The 23672-nt window shown below is 37.0% G+C and overlaps 1 protein-coding gene across 1 annotated transcript in view; it reads left to right on the top strand.

Moving 5' to 3' along the window:
* LOC122812984 (E3 ubiquitin-protein ligase rnf213-alpha-like) overlaps positions 1-23672 on the top strand; it is a 1982151-nt gene that overhangs the window by 392651 nt on the left and 1565828 nt on the right. Inside the window, 1 exon segment of the mRNA XM_044085079.1 lies at positions 15096-15685. Within this exon segment, the coding sequence (XP_043941014.1) occupies positions 15096-15685 (590 nt within the window).

Here is a 23672-nt window from a genome sequence, read left to right as displayed (position 1 = left end):
GTTTTTTTTCACTATGTAGTAAAGTACAAGAAGTTAAAAAAATATATGTGATGAAAGAAATGTATAGGCTTGGAGTTGGGAATTGTGGGTAATAATGGATGTTAAGGATAGAAAATTTCACATATTTCAGATACAATAATTGTGAATGGTAGATGAGGATTTTTTAGGCAGTAGGACTAACACAAAGCTTGTTATTTTGATGGGGATGAAAATCATTAAATATAAGACTTCAAAACTAAGGTTTGGTGAATGTGGGGAAAGGGGACATACAGCAAAAAATGTAAAGCCTTTCTGTAGAAAATGTAAAGAATTTGAACACTTTTGGTTTCACTGTAGATGAAGAGGAAAGCTCAGAAAAATGAGAAACAGTAGAAAATATAACTAAAGAAACTTTTGAAAGCGAAAGTTGTATGAGGAATGGGGATCCTGAAGAAAGATTGAACAATGAAGAGGTAGTTAAAGAAGAAAATACATTTCAAAGTGAGGTTATTAATATGCAGGAAGATAAAAGATTTGCAGTTTTAGAAAGTGAACAGAAAGGAGAGGGAGACATAGAGGCAGGACAAGAGCAATAACAAGATGGTAAAAATCAGTTGGTGGGAAGTTATGGGAAGGAATATAAAAATAAGATCTATAAGTAAAACACAAAAAATGAAAATGTAACAAAGAAAGAAAAAGGAAAATAAATACAGGCAGTATGGGATGCTAAATAATTTGGTCAGGAGGAAATTAGCCATTTTCTGGACTAGGAATTATTGTAAAAAAAGGAAGAAATAAGAAGTTTAGATGTAACAATTGTACTACCAAGAATGGTAGTGATACGTGATATGAGACTGAGACACAAATATATAAGATCAGTAGTAATTTATGCATATACTAATATGATGGTGGAAAACAACTGTTTAAAGACATCAAAAAAATTGTGTTAAGTAAACACATCAGTAGTGATGGTAGGAGATTTTAATTTTCACCTGAAGAAGTAAAAGGAAATAATAACACAGGATATTAAGACGTTAAGGATATTGATAAAATGATGAGATTTAAAAGGAAAGAATAAAGAATAGACATATAAAAGAAGAAGTTGTAAGGTTGCAGTTGATTATATAGTTTACTTTAAAGATGTGAAAGAAATGGGGGAGTACAGATTACACAGGTTTCATACAACAGAATGAGCTAGAATAGGGTAACACAGCAAATTAATAAGAGGGAGGATAGGATAAAGAGTAACTGCAGAAATTAAAAGGAGGAAGAAATGATAAGTCAGAAAGAAATATTATGGAAAGATTATAAGATAATGAGACCATTTTATAAGAACTGGACACAATGGTTGGTGGTGTATAAGAAGTATAAAAGTCAATTTTAAATTGGAAAGAAGAATAAAAAAAGAAAGAAGATAAAATATAAATACATTTTATAGAATTTTGTGAAAGACCTAGAACAAGGAATTGGAAAAATGAGAGAAATAGAAAGTCTGATGTATGAAATGAAAAGAGCAATAGCAGAAATGCTATTATATAGGCAGTTTTTTTCTGAATGGAAAGAAAGAAGATGTCTCCCCTCATTTAGGAAAAGAATTAAAAATGAGAGAAGGAAGGATGGATGTTGTCTTAGATGGCAAAGAAGACATAAAATGTATACAGTAAGATATAATGGAGCTGGTAGTAAATTTTGTATAGAAAATCCATGAAAAAGAGGAAATGGGTGGACAAGAAAAATGGAAAGTGAAGAAATATCTGAAAAGTTAAAGGATGTTTCTTTAGAAATGTATATAACAATAGAAGAAGTAGAGAAACTAATTAAAAAGGGTAATAATAATCAGTGCAAGGATTAGATGGTGCAAGTTATGAATATTTTAAGGAAATGAACAAAGATGAAAGAAGGTTTTTAAAAATATGAAATGAATGGATGAAGGAAGGTATAATGGAAGACATGTAGCAGGGGATAACATTTTTACGGAAAAAAGATGAAAAAAAAGTATAAAAAATTGGAAATGTATAACATTAGTTAATACTGACTATAAAATACTTGTGACAATACTACAAAAAGGTGGGGAAAGTATTATATGACCCAGTAGGGCAAGGTATAAAAAGAAGAGAAGTGAAAGATGTATTAATTATAGCATAAGAAGTAGTAAGAATGATACTGAAAGGAAATAAAAATGCAAGACTGAAAAGATGTGACATAGCTAAATCCTTTGATAAAGTGAGCCAGAAACAGTGTGGTAGATTTTGGAGGCATATGGCATAGGAAAAATATTAATGTAATAAACAATTTATGATAAATGGATGGGTGTGAAAAATAAGTATTAAGAGAGGAGTAAAACAGGGATGCCGAATGAGTGTGTGTACTTCTTTGCATTAATAATGAATACAGTAATATAGACATTTGTTTGTTTGTGTCTTTCGGCTTTTCCCAATTAGGGGTCGCCACAGCGGAACTTCGGTTCGCTAATGATTGGTAGTGGATTTTTTACGTGCCGGGTTACCAGCCCTGACGCACAACCTTCAACGAAGGCACGCCCCATTCACGTATGCCTCCACACATGCATGTATGAAATGAGGAGGCAAGATGTTAGATGGAAGGAAATGTTATATTACCAATATGTTTAACATATGAAGGTGATTTAGTTCTAATAAAAACAAGGGATGAATAAGTGAGGTTGTAATAAGGATCAAAAGTATGTTAAAAATGTGGTCTGCAGTTAAAAAATGTAGTGTAAAGGATTTGGTGAGATAAAAAAAATAAATACATAGAAAATATTTCGCAAGAAAAGAAATAAAAATTCAATGGAGAGAATTACTGGAACAAATAAAAAAAATGCTAGCTTGGTGGAAAAGTTATTATCATGTCAGAAAAAAACATATGCTGAATATTTATGTATTACGGAACAATAGCATAGCTAGGGTCAGGCAAGAGGGGCAACTGCCCAGCGTGCAGAGTGCTGGGGGCACAATCAGCTGATCCTGATCTCTTTATTGTAATACAGACTTTTAAAAGTCGCAGTGGTGCAGCGGTTAATGCTGTCGCCTCACAGCAAGAGGTTCTCCGGTTCGAATTTTGGCTGGGGTGCCTTCTGTGTGGAGTTTGCATGTTCTCGCTGCATTCACGTGGGTTTCCTCCGGGTACTCCGGTTTCCTCCCACATTCTAAAGACATGTTTCTGGAGCATTTCTCCCCGGGCCTCTGCTGAAAACAGGATCTGTGGAACCTAGTCGGACTTTCCCGGTCAACAAATGTTAAATAAATAAAAATAAATAAATAAAAAAAAGCCTGTGTTGCATTTGCAGTAAAACCTGAACACTGTGGCACACAGTGTGTGGTCTAAACTGTAGCAACTGCTTGCTACATTATATCAAGCAGTTTGCTACAGTTTAAAAGTAAAAACATAGAAAATCACTTTTTTAACTAAAACCTGAGCACTGTAGCTCTCTGAGTAGACAGGGTATAAACTGTAGCAACTGTTTGCTACAGTTTCAACGAAGAATTGTTTTCTCTTTTAATTAAGACTTGAGTGCTGTAGTGCTCTGTGCAGGCAGAATGTAAACTGTAGCAATTGTTTGCTATATTTGTAGCAAGCAGTTTGCTACAGTTTAAAAGAAGATTTTTTTAACTAAAATCTGTGGGCCGTAGCTCTCTGTGCAGACAGGGTATAAACTGTAGCAACTGTTTGATACTTTTATAGTAGACAATTTCCTGCAGTTTAAAAGAATAAATTATGTTTTTTGATTAATAAAATGTGGAAAAGCAGGTTGTGGCAGAGTACAGAAATGGGAACTGAATGGCTAGGGTGGGGGGAGTGTTGTGCAGATAATTACAGTGAAGTTTTTTTTGTTGTTGTTGTTATTGCTCTTCATTTGAAGAGCTAAGAGGATATGGCATTCGTTCATGATATTGGCACAGGGTGCTGGATGAGCCAGCTATGCTTATGTTAGGGGAAATAGCATATTTAGGGAATATATATGTTTCTCACTTAAATGGAAAATGAATTATTACAGTGTTTTAGTTTCATTTGGGGGTCAAAGCTTAACCTGGTTAGAAGAGGGATAATTTATAATAAAAAGTAACAACATAGTTTGAATTTAAAAATCCAGTAGTGCAATTAGCATCTATGCATTTATTTTTTGGTAGTGAGAAAGGTAAAAGAGAGACAAAAAGAAATAACAGGTAAGATACTATATAAAAAATTAAAATGAATGGAAAAGAAAAGAAAAAATGGACAGGATGGAAGAAAAAGAAATCTAGCAAAAAATGAAATTATGGGAGTTAAAAGTAAGGGGTGGTGGTGGGAAAAGAAAAGAATGATATAATACGATTTTTGATTTTGTTTTTTTCTTTTTTTTTTTTGGTGTACCCGTGGAATGAATGAAGGAAATAAAAAAAAAAAACAAAAGAAAAAGGTTTCAAAATGTTTATGATGCAGAGAATTTTTGTTTGTGGAGAGTTTTATTAGACAAGTTACTGCTGAAAGGGAGTATGAAATATAAGGTGATGGAGAAATAAAAATGTGTTGGCTGTAGTGGTGAAGAAACAACAAAACACTGTTTTTTGGATTGTAAAAAGAATAAAGAATTTTAGGAAAAGTTTAAAAATTAATATAAACAGGAAGTTTAAAAATTAATATAAACAGGAGGGATTTACATGTACAAGTATCAATATACTATATTTGAAGTTTGATAAAGTAAAGAAATGTGACACTCAAAAATGGAATAAAGTACTGTTTGTGATAATATGGGTTCTGTAGAAAAAAAAATGTGAGAATTTGTTATATAACAAGAAAATGAAAGAGGATAATGAACTAGCTGATAAAAGACGGTGGTTGTGGAACAAAGGGTGGGGGGAATAGAGGATTAATATAAATAAAAATGAAAAAATAGAACTGTTTCGTTAAGTTCTTTTGAGTGGATAATGTGTAAATAATTTTAAATATGAATATGAAAAAATGAGTGTGTAAATAATTGATTTATAGTTGTTTATACTGTATAAATGAATGTGAATGTTAAAAAGCACCCCCTACTCTTTTTGATAAGTTGCATGTGATCCTGTATATCCACCTGTGCTACCATCAACTCAGGTTTAATATCTCATCAGAAGGACAGCACACTGAGGGGTGCAGCACCCCACTTATGCTGCACAGCAAGTCTCAGTACTGGAAAAATAAGCAAAGTACCTAAAGAGAGAACAGAGCCCACAGCCTTCTACATAAAAGGCATATGTGCAACCTGTTGAGCTGCTGAGAGTGATGTGTGAATCTGGTGTGTGATATGTGAAATCTCTTGTACTGTATCTATAAGGAATTAGTTTCATGAACTGAGTTTCTTAATCCTATACGTTAATATATTTTATCACAATTACACAAACAAGACCAGTATTTCATTTATTCAATTTTTTCTAATTTTTTTACAGTAATGTTTCTGGTCAACTTTAGTATCTAGTGTCAGTTGCCCAAGTTCCTACTAAATAGGGCTTTACACTCTTCTTGTAGGTTTTTACAAATTAAATGTCTTGTGTTTACTTTTCTACTCTGTGTAAAATAAGTTAAAATTAGTTAAACTCATAAATATTTCATAAAACTAACAAATTGGAACATAACTTTTACTTGCACTGCTAAAATGCATAAAAAGTAAATGCCACTAAAAATGAACTAAAGGTACCCGCAAACTCACAATATTTTAAAAATTCTGGGTTCTTTTTTTATAAAATTTGTTTCTAGTGTCATTACATTTTAATGTGCTTTACTACTATAACTAAGATTTGTTGGTTCACAGTTTAGTTATGTTATTTAGTTTACTTTTAGTTATTTTACACAGATTTTGTTACTTGTACCTAATGTTTTACTTTTTTATTTCATCTTTATTTTTATTCTAAAACAATTACTGGATTTTGTTTCTAAAAGCTGCCAGGTGTGAGCAGTGTTGCAGTTTGTAGTTGAGAAGCTGTTTTACAGATTTCTGTGTTCTGAGGGTGCAATGTTTGTGTGTGTGTGTGTGTGTGTTTGTGTGTTGGGGAGGTTACTTTTTAGGAGAATTTTTAATAGTCTTGACGATTCACTAAGGATGTACATAAATGGTTGATGATGTGCCCAGAGTGCATATAAACTTTTGATGACATGCAGAAAAAGGTAAAAAAAATCTACAGAGTATACTAAATGCATGTTTTAGCACACCATTTGTCTTACGTCTGTCATTAGAAAACACACACAGAGGATATTTAAAGGAGTTTTGACACATGTAAGATAGATGTACACGAGAAAGAAATACAAATGATTATATTTACACACCCAAGTGATAAACCCCTACTAATAAGAGAAAATATATGGGATTATGTCTTCCACTAAGTATAATTTTTAAAACACCTTTATTAAATTAGCACTTAAGACATAGAGAAACATGGATCTACCTGATAACACCGACACGCCAAAACACCGACATTGAAATAACCGACATGAAAAAAACTATAATAAAAGAAAGTTCAAAAACACGAAACTTCACATGCCCAACAAACCAAAATCCCAACAATCAACAAAACAAATACCTTTCCCAAAAAACACGCACACAACACAAGCACACCAAAAACCTTACAAACCTACACTAAACCTTACATACACAATTATCTATGCACTGACCTTAACCCAAACCCTAACCCTAAGGTCCGTCACTATCGCACACTTACCTTACCCGCACCCTAACCCTAACTCACTTAATCCGCCCTAACCCTTAACTCTGTCACTATCGCACACTTACCTTACCCGCACCCTAACCCTAACTCACTTAATCCGCCCCTAACCCTCAAGTCCATCACCATCGCACACTTACCTTACCCGCACACTAACCCTAACTCACTTAACCTGCCCCTAAACCTAAAGTCCGTCACTATCGCACACTTACCTACCCTAACTTCCGTCACTATCACACACTTACCTTACCCACACCCTGACCCTAACGTCCGTCCCTATCGCACACTTACCTTAACATGTCGGTGTTCTCAGCGTTGGGATTCTCAACTGTCGGTCTTCTCCGTTGTCGATCTTCCAATGTCGGTGTTCTCATCGTCAGCGTTGTGCACTGTTGGCGTTTTCAGGTAGACCCAGAAACATATATTAACAAAACAGAAAATAAACCATAATAACATTTTTCCTTTTACATACATTACACATCACATATCTTTTCTTTCATTGTAACTATCATCAGTCCAGAATTATACAAATTGCTGAGCTTCTGCCTTCCCTTAAACTTCAATCCATCTCCTGAAAATTATTCTGCATGTATTGCTTCTACAAATTCCATTTATTTCTATGTAATTCTCTCCTTCCTTTTCTAAACATCCCTCTTCCAGTTCTTTTTTCTCTCATACAATAGTCAATAGTTCAAATACAGCTGGTGTAGACTTTTATTTCCATTTTCTAGTGATAGTTTTTTTGGCAGTCAACAAAATTAAACTTAATAAGACCTTACTATGTCTAGGCAATTCAGATACTGTGTTCCAGCTCAAAATAATTGGTTCTTTATTTAAAGCCATTTGCTCACCCAGTATTTTTGACAGAATGCACAGTAGGGAATTTTTATCTGCCAACTCATTATGCTCTTAAAACATGTGTTTCTACTCACCTCTTTCTTCCCCACTGCACCTCCAACATTTGCTATCTATCTGAAGAAAAATTCTTCGAAGTCTGCTTGGGATATAAAAATACCTATGCAAACACTTCCAAGCAAAGATCCTAAAACTTCTGGACTTTGTTTCATACTTGGGAACCATCCATATGTCCTACCGTTGCTTTTCTAGTGTCTTCTAACCTAATCTGCAGGTCTGTATTAGATCAGCGAATGCTTAAAAAAGCAAACTCTGATTGATCGACCTTATGTAAGCAAAAGCTTACAATCTCAAACTGTCAGATCAGTGATTTTTTTCCTAGGGAAAAAAATTGCTGATCCAAAACACATACACACAACACAAGCACACCAAACAGAAATCCACACACATATACCTAAAATCTGACACCTAACCCTACAGTAAACTATGCACACACCACTAGCTATCCACTTACCTTAACCCAAACCCTAACCCTAAGGTCTGTCACTATCGCACACTCATCTCACCCGCTCCCTAACCCTAACTCACCTAAACCTGCCCTAACCATCACGTCCACACAATCGCACACATACCTAACCCGAGCCCTAACCGTAACTCACCTAACCCACCCTAACACTCACATCCACACAATCGCACACTTACCTGAATCCGACCCGTAACTTTCCACCACAGCACTGAAAATACCGAAGCAACAGAAGCGGACAACTAAATTCTTTCCCTAGGAAAAAATTTGAGTTTCTGTTGCTTCGATATTTTTAACTTTCGCTAAAATAAGGTCAATCAATCAGCGTTCGCTTGTTTAAGCGTTTGCTGATCTAATATAGACCTTAATCTGCCCTAGTATTTTTCACTTTTTCAACAGCAACTTTGCTTCTAGATTCAAGTACAAACTCCACCAGAGCAGGGTTCTCACTTAAGATTTCCCTATCCCTTTTTCTTTGCCTATACCATGACATCAGACCATGGTAGGAAAGGCAGTCTCTAGTCTGCAGTCCAAATGACTTCTTGGCCTCATCCTACTCCTATTACCTTTCACTGTCAAGTTATTTGATCCGAATGGTTCCTTTGCCATTTTTCTGCAATAAATTACAGCCCCCTTATCTGTTTTCTCCATTATTATGTTGGCTTAGTTCTTAGAATACTTTCTACTGCTTAATGAATATAATACTCTGTGTGGTTGCTATTATTCTCTTTAAGGATATTAGTCCTAAAGCCCACTCTCTCTATTTATTTTTTAACCACCCCCTTAATCATCATATCATCATCATCATCCCTTTCCATTTCGAATTATAACCTTCTGCCTGTGTTATGTATATGAGCCTTAACTGTGTAGCTCTTAATGATCCCTTCAAATCAGGTAATCCTAACTACCTTGTACCATTGGAAGGATCAATGTAACCCACTTAATTCTTGTCCTCTTCCCCTCCCAGATAAATTCCTGTGACTCTTTATTAATTATTGACCATAAACTCTCCTCTGATTGATAAACGTATACCTGAAATGTATATAAAACTAAAGGAACTGCAAACATTTTCACTGCTTGTGTCTTACACTCCATATCCATAAAAATAGCTTTCACTTTCTCAGTTTTTGTATTGTCTTTTGTTTAGGCTCTTCCCACATACCCTTAGCTGCCGTAATAGAATCCTTGTTATCCCATACTCCTAAGTACTTCATTTTATCATGTCCCCATAAATATGGGTATTGCATAACCATTCCATGCATGGGTATATAAATTACAGCTATAGCTTTTGTTTTATCTAAAGTAATTGTATATTCTGAAAAGACTTGAAATTGTCTTAAAATGTACCACAACATTGAGATGTCCTTTTTTGGATTTATCAAGCACTAACCAATATCATCTGCAAGTAAAGGCAACTTTTCATGATTATCATACAAATTATATCCCTGCATTTCAGTGTCCCTTACTGTCTTTGCCAGAAATGTCCTTCGGCTTCTCCCTTTAGGGGTCACCACAGTGGATCACCGGTCCGCGAATTGATTGGCAGTGGAGTTTTTACAGTGTTGAGTTGCAAGCCCGGCACCCACCTTTTCACAGAAGGCACATGCACACACACATGCACCTACCTGCATGTCTTTAGAACTCACTGGACTACATGGAGGACATACAGACTCCACACAGTAAGTGCTCCAGCTGAGAATCGAACCGGAGAATCTCTTGTTGTGAGGCAACAGTGCTAACTGCTGCACTTATTGTCTTTGTCAGCTGCTCTAAATATAAAGCAAATAACAAAGGGGAAAGAGGACACTCCTGTCTGGTTCCTGTGTTCAAATACAACTTATCAGAGAGGAACCCTCCCACTTTAATTCTTGCTTCTGATCCTTCATACATCTTCCCAATTAATCCTGGTATTGTAAAAGGGAATGCAAATAATTCATTGCCCTAAAGTCTAGTGTTGTCAATCAAATGTTTTCTTTACATTAAGACCCAGAAATAACAGAGATGTTTTTACATTCTGCTTCCCTCTGGATTATCATTGTTCTATTATAAATGTTGTCAAATATTTACCTACATTTCACAAAACCACACTGATCAATATCTGTCAAATTTGGCAACACCCTTGCCATTCTTCTAGCTAGTATAACACTTTGTAGCCAACGTTTAAAATTGAAATGGGTCTATATGAAGCTGGGTCTGATAGGTTTTTACCATCTTTATTTAATACAGCCAGGACAGCTTTCTTCCAAGATGTTGGTGTTTCCCCTCCTTTTAAAATACTGTTAAATAAAACCTTCCAGATCTTTATTACTTTTCCCCCCAACTTCCAAACTTCCACAGGAATATCTCCTGTTCCTGGAGACTTTCCTGAAGATTGATTGGCATCTAATTTCCTCCTTTCTTAACTGTTAGTTGTTAAGCCTGATCTACCTCTATTCTTGGCATAATTATGTCTTCCATAAATGTTTCCATTTCTGCTCAGATTACAGCAGGTGGATGCTTCAAACCACGGGGTGGGGGCTGTACTTAGCCAGGTTTCCGCAGAGGGAGAAGAGCACCCAGTGGTATATCTCAGTTGTAGGCTCCAACCAAGGGAGGAATGATATGCAGCTGTAGAAAAGGAATGCGTAGTCATAGTGTGGACACTGCAGAAACTCCAGCCTTATCTGTATGGAAGGAAATTCACTGTAGTTACAGACCAGAATCCCTTAATATGGCTACATCAAGCCAGCCAGCAAAATGCCAAGTTACTAAGGTGGAGCCTAGAGTTGCAAGCATATGATATAACAGTGCAGCACTACCGTGGGTTAGCAGTGCCAACGCAGATAGGCTCTCAAGACAGGGAATGAAGTGAGATATTCCCAGATAGGCTCAACCTTCTCAAGCAACGTTTCTCAAAGGGTCACTTGAAAAACTAGCTTGAGTTTTCGGGGGAGGGAGAAATGTCACATTGCCAGCCCAACTATATGGAATTTTGTAAATAATTATATGTCATTTGTGAATATCAACATGATTCATATGTTTGTCTTACAAAAATAGGGGAACTATATGTTATGTATACAGAAGTGTTTGTTGAACAGGATTTGTACAGTACTGAGCTTCAAGGATGTGTCTACAGTGTGCCCTACTGGAAAAGAACAGAAATGTATATAAACTATATGCTGTGCAAATGTATATTATTTTTAACAGTAGAAACTAGAACATAAAAGGGTTAACTTGCAAAACTTCAAGACAATAAGTTGAAATTAAATTGTTTTGTGATTGTGCTATAAAAGTTAGTTTCAATGCAGTAAGGAGGCAGGTTGTCTAGGACTAGAGTGCCTTATGCACAAGGTGACCAACAGCCCCAGTTTTTCCAGGACAGTCCCGGTTTGAAAGTCTCTGTCCTGGAATCCAAAACATTGTCTTTGGGACACATAAATGTCCCAGTTTAGACCACTCAGTCTGAATGGTGACCTGGCTTCCTGGGGCAGCCAGTCCCACTGCTTTCCCATCCTGAGCAGCTGTGGGAACTTTGCGATTTTTTGGGGATGTTATTGTGTATGGGGTAAGATCGGATGCCTTCACCCTGGCAGGAGTCTTCCATGCTCTGCCACCATCCATCAGTCACTCCCTCCAGGACTTCTGTCGTGGGGTACTCTGCCTGACCCCATTCACTCAGGCAGGAGATTTCCAGGCCCCACACCCATCTGCCTGGTGCACCCTTACTGACTTCTGTCAGGGCCGACCCCCTACAGGCTTCCCTTTGACCTGGCCAAGAGACCTTCCACAGCCATGGCCCCCCATGTCAGGGGACTCCACCACCTCCATGTCTCCTGCAGACTACCAAAATAATGCTGGATCGCTCATGCCCTCAGACCTTCTCAGGGGAGCTTCCCTCTGATCCCGTCCTCCCCTCTGGAACTCCCCTTGGCCAATGAGGGGTAGATCCGCTCTAAGGAAGGATTCAGAGTCCCCCTGCTTTCCCATCCAGAGCAGCTCTGGGGACTTTGAGATCTTTTAAGGATGCCATCGGGTATGGGGTGAAGTTGGATGCCTTCGCCCTGGCAGGAGCTCTCCAGGCCCCTCCACCATCCGCCCTAGTGCTTCCTCAAGGACTTCCATCATGGGGAGATCTGCTTGATCCCTTTCACCCAGGCAGGAACTCTCCAGGCACTGATGCTATCTGCCAGTTGCTCCCTTAAGGACTTCCATTGTGGGAGCTTTGCCTGACCCCCCCCATTCAGCCCTGCCACTATCTGCCACTCTACCCCTTCCAGACTTCCTTCCCAGAAGGGGCATGGTCCATACCCCCTCACCCAGGCGGGAGCTGTCCTGTCCCATTCACTTTCCACCTCTCTCTCCCTTCCAGACTTCCATTGGGACAGACTCCCTCTAGGCTTAAACTTCTACCCAGGAGAGAGAGCTCTTTTCCAAGGTTGTATATCTCCTGACTGCTGCCAAATCGTGCAGTGTCACACATGCTCTTGGAGTCTCTCAGGGGATCCTCCCAGCCTCATGGAACTCTGCTGGGCCGCAAAGCCTCAGACAGTCCCTCATCCAGACTTTTGTGAGACTGGTTCTCCCCTGTGTCTTGCACCTAGGGCTTTCAAACTCACAGGGGAGATAGTCCTGGGTCCCCCATCTCTACGCATTTTGCAGCACACCTCAGTCTCTTTCCCCCATGGTGCCAGGTGTCGATGAATGTGCATCGCTTCGAGCCTTCTGGCAAGTGGCCATTTGCCTCCTGAGTCATGCCATTCACAGAGTGGCATCCCCACAGTGCAGGGTGAAGGATGGGAGGCCAACCTACCAGCCCCGGTGTGAGATGAAATGGCAGCCCTATCTCCACTCCCATGGGGGCCGGGAGAATGGGATTGCAGACCTGACTTCTCGGGGTGGCCCTCAAGTGTCCCAATTTAGGTCCTTTAACAAAATGGTCACCTTGCTTATGCATTGTTTTGTAACTTTTTTTTTGTTTTATGTGCTCTAGCAGGTGCAAACATCTGAAGGCTATGTATTCTCACAGAGAGCTGCTAAATTCTGTTAGTTTTGATAAAGGGGTGTAGCTTGGAAACTGAAGTCAGGTGACAAAAAGTGATGTCAGCCAAGCTAACCCAGCAGTAATAGTTGATATTAATTTAAGAACTCTCTCAGAGAGAGACTGTGCATTTTGAATTTTGTCTTGGACCTAGCAAGAGCATCCACTCATCATTAACATCTGCACTTGCCTTGCTCCGTAAGTAAGATTTAGGGCATAGTATCTCTTTTAGATATAGATAGGAATATGGTCAAGATTAGTTTAGATGAGTTCTGTATTTATTTGAGACTGTCTTGCAATGTTGTTTTAAAGTATTTCCTCTGATTTTAAACTCTGAAGTTACTATGTGTGTACTTATCCTCCCAGTGTGTACATCCCCTAGCTGTTACCAGTGGTGAGGAGTGAGGCTCCTTGATTATTGGGCCAGTGCAGGGGCATCACACTAGTGTTTAGATCTGATGAAGTCTCTGGTATACTACCTTGGAGATGAAAGCGCTTGTCTGACAGTTTTGGAATAAATGGTTTGCCACCATTGAGGTCTACGTCCTGTTTGTATTACAGCTGTAGAGTCTTAAACAATGGAACTGTAAACTGACATAATTTAACTATAGTATGCTATTAGGACAAAATAATGAAGCAAAAGGCTAAATAATACAGTAGTTAAAGTCCATAGAAATGCTAGTAAAAGCCATTGAATAAGCAGCTTATGTGACTTTTTTCATCAGTAAAGGAAGTAGTATTATTCATGATATGACTAGGAGAATTATTACCAAATAGTAAAATAACACAGCGGTATAATCTAATGTCTAGTAATAGGGTGTTGCCTGGATGGACAGAAAAAAAAAAACAAGTAGCAAGAAAACTCTTTCATTTGCAGAAATCTTAGGAGACAAGGCAAAACAATGTTTTGTTATTTGTAATGTTTTGCAGTACACAGTAGACAGGATCAAACAACAGCAGCAATAAGCAAAGTCATTTCTTAGCAGTAATGCAGTTAAAATTTAAAGAGGATCCAAAGCTGGTAACAGTGCAGCGGCGTACAGAAAAATGTAAAACAGGATTATGTTCAGAAGTGATTCATTTGCAGGATCACACAGGACCAAGTGTAAGTGACAGACTTTAGACAACCAATAAAATTAATTAAAAAAAAATCTATCCTCAGTTTGGAAGGATCACAGAGGAGTAAGTATGGATAGTCATAAGGTAAACCAAGAAAGTATGAATTAAAGTCCTCACTGTTAATTGAAAGTATCAGTTAATTCTTTAGAACTGCAAGAGCAACAAAACTTTCAGATATTCAAGTAAGACTGTACATATAACACAGCGTCCCTCCTTTGTAGTGATGCAAGAGAAAGGATCAGAAAGCACCAATGGTTGGTTAAGTCATATCTTTGCAGTAATTAGCATTCAAAGTAGGCAACTAAAGTGTGTAAAACAAGATGAGGTCTCCTCAAAAGCAGTTTAATTAAGAGAACCACACAGGAGCAAGTGTTGCTGATAGCCCTGAGGCCATTCACAAAAGTCAGTCCAGTAGTCCATCCAAAACAGCAATAAGTTTGACAGGATCACACACGAGAAAGGGCAGATAACAGTTCTAAGGCAAGTCATAAAATAAGTCCAAATGTACAAGGTTGCATAAATTTATTGGGATTAATCAGCTAATTCTCTAGACTCTGGGAGAGAACAGGGAAATTAAACTGCTGTTTGGGATTCCATATTTTAGAATCCCATTGACTTCATTGGCTTCTGCTCTTACTCAAACAAGAAGAAAGACAGAAGTCTTTGATTAGAGCATTTAATACCTGTGTTTGTTAGCAGAGCTGAGATTTAATTGTCTCATCCCTTTAGTGGAATGTACTGTCTTGAGTTAGACTTTTGTTATGAGATCTCTCAAATCTCAAAAAAAAAAAAATTTAGACTTTACCCAATTGTAGCAGTGTCTCTGTGCCTTGTGTGATTTACGTATTTTTGTTTCCTATTTCTGTTTGTTTCATTTCTTGCACACTAACAGAATTATTCTTATTTTTAGTGGCTGAAATTTCTTCTCTGGAAGACAAGGAGAAAGTTGACATAAGAACAAAAAATCTCAATGAACTGGTCAGTATACAGCCCTTTAGCATCAAAAACACCCAGTGCGAAGTCACTGTAACATATTTTGCCCTAAGTGAGGGGGTTAGTTGTATGGCAGCCATGATGGATTGTCTCAAGGAAAGTGCGATCTTCCTTCGTCTTTGGCAGGAAGAGATACAGCAATATGTGGGCATGGCTACAGCAGTGCAAATGCATTTAAATAGTTTGTGCACTGACCTTTGGCAACCATGCTACAGTAATTATAATGATATTTGTTTTAAGATCATGAAAGGCACCATCACATTCAGAGAGCTGGATAAAGCCCTGAAGGGCTTCAGAGGCAAGAATGATTTCATAAAGAGAGAGATGGACATAATGTCTAAAATCCTTTCTGCACCCAGCACCAAATGGCAACAAGAGAGGCTTCAGCAGATACAAGAATACCATGAGCTTCATTTAGCAGTGGACTCTGCAAACGTGATCATGAAGATTGTGCAGAATTTGAGTCTCTTAGGAGATTTTGAAGAAATACAGACCCTTACCAAAATGGTATGTACACTTTAGAGATAATTCAGTAGCTATTTATTTTATTGTCATATATATGAAAAGTAAGGCATGAGAAGGTGCATGCTGGACAGCTGTAATGTATGACTAGACTAATGTGGTGAAGAACACGGATGATGGCTGAATGCATCCTAATCTAGCTACACTAATATGGGCTAATGCAGATCACTGGAGTGCTTTATTGCATTTATGGAATGGACAGAACTACCATGGATAATTTTGTTTTTACCCCTGCATTAAACAGATGTTATTCACACCTAAAACATTAGTCACATTGCTGAAAATGATTATAAAGTATCAACATTTTATAAAACTAACAGAGTGAAGGGAGGGAGGGAGAAAAGATGCCACTTTGACCAGGAATAGCACACTGACATCTTGCTGGTTTGTAGCCTTGTCCTGAGATTACATGAACAAAGTGGTTTAAGCATATTACACATTTTACTTGATCACACATTATACTGGTGGGAACTTCAAACAAAGGGTTCCAGAATTAGATTTCTGTTAGGTAAAAGTCATTGTTAAGTCCCCCTCTGATGTCTTATGGTCTAGTTTGTGCCTGAAATTGATCTTCGGATCAGTGTACATCTGGTTAAAAAATGAATTAATGAATAAAAAATAAAGAAACTAAACAAGCTGTGAACATGAAATTAAGACTATTATTTCAGAAACACTGAATGTATACAGTTAGGCTACCTTTCACTCTAGAACCACTCTCCACGAACGAATTGTTAAAGAAATGACTAAACACACCAGCAAACCAAATTCACGACTGTAACGAGTGGCAAGGGTACCAAGGAAGTAAATAAATTCCAAAACTGTATTCACGTAATCAGAAAATATTTTTATTGCAACTGAGTGCTTTCGCCCACACGTTAAACTTGGGCTTTTTGAGAGTTCACAGATCTTTCACGTTTCACATTATTTTTCCAAAAACATCTTTGTTAAATTTGTAGCATTTAACTAATGACATGGGCACACATACAGTTAAAGAAATGTAAACAAACCATTGTACTAATTTTATGACTTTCATGCATTATTTGTACATGTTTTATTTTTTAGCAATTATCATTCATGCCAACATTTCATAAATTGTTCAAATCTTTCCTTAAATTTAACTCCTCCTGGACATTGTTCTGCACATATTGTTACTCCAATTCTTATTTTCAATACTTTGGTTACAGTTGATTTAGATTTAGATTTATTTTTCCTTAATTTCAGTCATTAGCTCTCTCAACATATCTGAGAAAGTACTATATACAGAATTTTTAAAGTCTGGCAACTCATTACATTCCCCAAAACGCATTTTCAATTACCTTTGTCTTTCCACTCACACTTCCAGTACTTGTTATCTACCCAAGGAAAAAAAAATGAAGTCTGATTGAGTATAAAAATACCTATGTAAAAACTTCCATGCAAAAATTCTAAACCTTCTGGACTTTGTTGCATACTTCAGTGCCATACAGATGTCCTCCCACTGTTGTTTTGCTTATTTCCTTTCCATTTCTTTCCAATTTTTATAATGTCTTCTGACTGATTCTTGTAGTTATCATGAAACACTTTATATGTTCCACTAATTATCCATTTTAACAACAGCTTCTGTTCTACACTCACCTAAAAACTTAACCAGAGTTTATCTTTCACTTAACATTATACCTTCCTCTTTGCCAACACTATTATCAGTCCTTGGTAGTTTATAACCTGCCGTCCAACTTACCACTTGCCTCATCCCTCTGTTCCTTTGATAATTTTCACCTGTAGATTTCAGGCTGGTTTTGCCTATTTTGTGCACTCCTACATGCAGTCATCACTAAAATCTTCTTTCTCTACTCCCATCGTCATTTAATTATTAGAATACTTTCTGCTGCTTCATAAATGTAATATTCTGTTTGGTTGTTGTTACTTTCCTTAAGAGCTTGCATTGAAAATCCGACTGTTCCTTGGTTTGTGAACCCCCACCTGCGTTTCATCATTATGCCTTTCCACTTTGATTGGTAAACTTCTGTTTGTTTTATGTAGATGAGCCGTAGCTGTGTAGCTCTAAAGTATCCATTCCAATCAGGTAGTCCCAAAGCACCTTGATTTATGGGGATAAACACCTTACCCTACTTAACTCTTCCTTTCTGCCCTTCCCAAATACATTTTGTCAACTCTCTATTAATTATAGTCCACAACTTCTTCTGTGGTAGATAAAAATACACCTGACCTGCATATAAAACTAAGTGGACTAGAAACATTTTCACTAATTGTATCTTATTATCCATATCCATAATCAAGAAATTTCAACTTCTCAGTTTGTTTCTTTACTCTCTTCCCACATATCCTTAGCTACTACAATTTAATCATTTTAATCCATAGACCTAAATACTCCATCTTATCATATCCTGAAAGATACAGATATAACATTAATGGACTAGTTATTATTTGAGTGCATAATTTACCTTTATATTATCTTCATGTATTTTATATCTTGAAAAAGACTTGAAACTGTCTCAAAATATTCCACAAAACTGAAATATCCTTTTCTGGATTTATATGTAAACAAACTAAATTTTCTTGGTTACCATATCAGTTTTGTTCTTGAATGTGAGAGTCCATTATTTTCTTTGTCTTTGGCTGTATGTATAGAGCAAATAAAGGGAAAGAGAACACCTCTGTCCATCGGATGATTGATACAGTGGTTGTTTTTTTCAATACTTCCTTCCACAGTGACTGGGATGTCATAACATAGCTGCATTTGTGACAAACCAGTTTGTCTACTGTACCTAAGTAATGTTCATTTTCCGCCTGCCATGCACTTGTAACTTCTCAAATTCTTTCAGCTCAGCCAGGTAAATATTATTGTTCACCAACAGATTGAGCGCTTTCATCTGGTTTAACAAAAAACTTTTTCAGAATCTAAGTATACATCAGTGAAAGCACATTTAAATCCTGTTCAAACATAATCACCTGACCCATTTACTAATTGACATCCAAGACAATAATTTTAGATTTAAAGCAGTATTGACAAAATAAAACAAGTGAGGAATTCCTTCCCCCCAAACAAATAAGTAAAACAGTAGTCTGAAATCAAAATCTAAACAACATAAGACCTAAGTTTAAGAATACTATTGATACTTAAATAATTATTGAGCCCAGGAGGACTGAGGGCCTGCAATCTGATTTGCCACCTCAATTCCTTGGCCTCCAGTAAATTGCTGGACACTAGACACCTTAAAATAACCAATGCCCTGGCTAAACATGTGATTCAATACATTGGGCATTAGTTGATGTTTTTTGGGATTGATATGAAAAGAATCCTGGGGGGGTCCTTGGCAAGATTTACTTTTTACTGTTTTTATTTATTTGTTTGGGGGAAAAAAATTCTTATACTTAGATTCGGAAGGAGTCTTTTGTTACAACCAGATGAAAGCACTCAATCTGTTGATGAATAAATTCTACTGTTTTTATAAGCGGTGTGGTTTTTACTTGGAACACTTGGACTGTTATTTTGATTCTTTGTTTCATGGTGTTGGTTCTGAGTCATGCTAAATATTATTGTTCTTGGCTGAAGAGGTCAGTTTTACAATGACCTGTCTGCATGTGTGCATCTTGTTTGGTATCACTCATAGTGTTTGATATTGCATGAGAGGACTGTTGATATATTCATATCATTGAATCTGTAAGCTTCATATGTGACTTGTGGAACTTCTACTCAGTTTTGCTTGTGCTCTGTTTATTTTGCCAGTCTTCCTGCTACTTCTGTCTCATCCTTGCCTTCTCATGTTTTCCAACAGTGTTCACTCTTGTGTACATCACACACTGCTACGATTATTTATTGCTATCTGTGGTCCCATATGCAGTTAGTCTGAAAAATGTAGCTGCTTTGACCTGAGCCAATATTCTTTTTTTTATCTGCTGACCTAATAACTGGATAATTTAATTCTGGATTCGTGCAGTTATATACAGTGCATTTTTAGGAGTACAGTCCATGTGTTTATGGAAGACTAGTGTATTTCACAAGAACATTGAACTTTCCAGTGGTCAGTTTTCTTCTTAATGGAATATGTTCCCTTCCATGGAAGTGGATGATGTTGACAATGCATTGTAGAGCATTTCTTGCTCATTTGAAGCATTTTACAGTCTTGCCTCACATGTTATTGTAATGCACTTGTCTGTTGTTCACTGCATGCACTTGCAAAACCTTCTGCATTTCCAGTGGCATTCTTGTAGTCTTTGGAAGTACTGTACGTTTCAAACATTTTCTTGGTATTGGACCAGTCAGTCATTTGGCACTGAAACCAAAGCAGACTTCTCAGAAATGTTGAAAACAAACCATTTTGCACAAAACACCACATCTAAATGCATAGAGCATCTTGCAAAAACTGTACTTGTGAATCATATATGAGTTACAACATTGCTAGTTCCCACTGTACAAACTTTATAAGTCATTTTGGATACTGATGTGTGTGTGTGTGTGTGTGTGTGTGTGTGTGTGTGTGTGTGTGTGTGTGTGTGTGTGTGTGTGTGTGTATATATATATATATATATATATATATATATATATATATATTATATGTATATATTTTTCTTTTGCTTCTGTCTGCCCCTGTTGATTATATAAGGCTATATCTCCAACATACAGTTGTGAACCTGCAGGCTTCACTGGACTTTCAGACCTACTGCCCTGTAGTGTGGCTGTGTCTTCTGTTGGCAGGTTACAATGTACAGAAATTGCATCTACTTGCTCAGGGACATCAGCAGGTGCTCCAGGTTGAAGAAAATCCGTGACATCACAAACTTGTCAGTGCCACCTGTGGAAGAAACAGAATAGAAAATATAAGCTGTAACTTAAATTACCAAAATTAAATGTTAATTCCCAAAGTGAAATAAACAATATCCTTTAAGTGGTGAACTACATCCTTCTTGGGTGTCTGCTGCTACTGTGACAGCAGTCAGTGACACAACTATCTTACTACAAAGAGGAAGTTAAATTAGAACATCTAAAACACAGTAGGATCCCAAGGACTTTTAGCCTTAAGACCATTAAAAATATTCACAGCCTTAAGTTATTTGTGAAAGCACAAACAGTGTTAACATCACAGGATACGCTATCAGACTGTATACAGTGAAGTTGTAGATGGCAGACATCTCCCCACCCCTCCAAAAAAGAAAGAAAACACACTCACACATATGAATGAAGTCTGCCCTCAAACTAATGTAGCAGGATGTTTGTGGTAGATTTGTAGCAGGTTAGATTTGCTTAGTTTTTATTGTAATATACTTTTTGTAGTAAAATGGGTCTATATTAGATGAATGCATGATCAAAATGTCGAGTACAACATGCTCGGCACACTTTGATCGAACGTTCATCTAATCGAACTTTGAAAATGCCGAAAACCGGAGTTTCAAAAAGTTTTGTTTGTCCCACACCTTCCCTATGCTAACATGCAACACACACACATACAACTAATACATATAAACCCCGACATGCTCACATCATTCAACAACTTTAAAACCTAAATACACTCTTCTGCTTTTAAAAGGAAGTGCCCCCCATACCCCCCTAACTGTATATACCAACTCCGAGATCGCTCTACATTGGGGAAAGGGCAATTTCCTGGTAATCGCAACATACAAACAGAAGTACAGAATTCGCTTACCTAGCCATTCCAGACAGTGTAGTGTCTTTACGTCACAAGCTAGACTCACTACCATGGACAACTAAAACTTTTTGAAACTCCAGTTTTCGGCATTTTCATTGTTCGATTAGATGAACGATCGATCAAAATGTGTTGAGCGTGTTGTACTCGACATTTTGATTGTTCGTTCATCTAATATAGACCCTAGTAAAATATCCTGTTTGCTTTAAAACACAGGCAAACCCCTGCACACATAGAAAGCCACATGTAGATGCTATAAAAATAAATGCTGTTACAAGATTCCTACAGAAATACAAGACTGTTGGCTTCACAAACCAATGGCTATATGTCTTACTGCAACCTCTGTAATATCACCAGTCAGACATCAATTCACAGCATGTACTACATGAAGTGAAAGACCTGAATGGCCTAACTCAAAGTAAAAACAGAAAAGCTGTCAGAACACATGCACAGCAAGATACTATACACCCCCAACAACAAAAAAAAAATATGTGCACTTACGCGCGCACACACACACACACACACACACACACACACACACACCCACAGTTAGATTAAATAATTGACTTCAAAGTAGATGGTGACACACTTCAAATGCACATTAAAATTATAGGATTCTGAGTAATGTAACAAAATATGGCAGTTGATACTTCTCAACTTCTTAGTGCAAGAAATCTGGACAAAGCTAAAAATAAAAGGAGGAGAAAGGCCCAAAAACAGGGGCAGTTTTTAAATATTTCTCCTTTAAAGCTAGAAAGTTGACAGAATGGCAGGTTTTCCATTATGGTGTGTCTTCTGAAGGGTATGAAGTCTGAAACACAAATGGACATCATTATTTAGTGACTTAATTCCTTATTGATTTTCCAGAAAAGCGCATTTTTACAGGAACAGGCCAAAATATGCAGCAAAAATCTGGACAGTTGAAATCTAGGGGCAGAAAGATGTATTCAGAATTATGTAAAATGATGTAAAAAGAATTTCTGCTTTAAAATGATGTAAATGTTGTGTACAATGGCTGCAACTATAACTGCTGCTATAGGAAGTCAGGCACCGTTGTGTATTAGGCAGACAGAATTTCTGCACAGTTCATTTAATAGGACTAATTATGCAGTTTAGAGATTCGTAATAACAGTGCTGTAGCCCTTCCTATTCAGAGTGAAGCTGGCCTTTCTTGGTAGGGGATTTTGTGCCCAGAGCATCGGTTTTGGATACCTCTCAAATTTCAGCACAAGAAATCTGGGCAAATTAAAAATAATGGGGAACAAATGCCCAAACTCAGGGACATATTTTAAATATTGCACTTATAAACTTGGAACTTTGAAAATAACAGGTTTTGCAATGATGTGCATTTTCTGAAGGATATGAAGTCTGAAACTCAAGTGTATGACATTAGTTCACTAATAATTTGCCAGAAAAACACATGATTTATGAGAACAGACCAAAAATATGAGACAAAAATCTGGACATTCTGTGAACATCTGGGCAGTTGAGAAGTAGTACGAAGCACTGTGGATTATACCTGAGGAGACATGGGCATCTTCTTACATGCAGTCCTGTTTGAATTGCAGAAGGAGCCAGTTCTGGGCACATTGTGGGTGCTGCAAAGAGCACTTTTGGCTAACATCATAGATTAAAGCAAGACTAATTTCATGAACTTTAATTATATCCTGACCTAGGAATGGGGTCCATTCCCGGTGTGGAGCAATTAAACCAGGAATCTTCTTTAAGAGAAATTTATGTGATTTAACTGAAATAAATAGAATATATTATTGTGCTGCTAAACTATTAACAGATAAAGTGTTTCCACAAAAACATAGAGTAACAAAGGAAAGGAAAGGAGCAAGTAAAATGCCACCATGAAATCAGCAAATGGAGAAAACTATGAAGCAGTTAGGACAAGAAGTATCAATGTTAGAAGAATATGGACAAGGGAAAACATCATCAAAAATACTTAGAAAGACAGAAGTGATAAAAGCAATCCACGGTATCAAAACAAATAAAAATATCATATACTACTGCCAGTAATAAAGTAAAAATATAAGCACAGGCAGAAAAATCTAGATGGTATGTTGATGAATATAAAGGAAAAGTGAAAAACAAGCAGTTTATGGATGACAACAAAAAATTTTATAGAAATTGGGAAGCAAAGCAAAAGGAATTGAAACGCCACCAAAAAAGAAGGGATAGGCATATTTTGGGAAACTATTTATAAAAAGCCTACAGAACATAATAAAGATGCTGAATGTAGAATGTATAGAAGAATTAAAAGAAACTATAAGGAGCTCTAATGTAGTACATATGAGATGAGATGAAGTAACATCCAGAGAAGT

The sequence above is a fragment of the Protopterus annectens genome, chromosome 10.part0, assembly GCF_019279795.1.
Source record: "Protopterus annectens isolate FY-2018-M chromosome 10.part0, PAN1.0, whole genome shotgun sequence".
NCBI classification, from domain to species: domain Eukaryota; kingdom Metazoa; phylum Chordata; order Ceratodontiformes; family Protopteridae; genus Protopterus; species Protopterus annectens.
The sequence above is the reverse complement of the archived record's forward strand: the minus strand, read 5'-3'. Positions and strand labels throughout refer to the sequence as shown.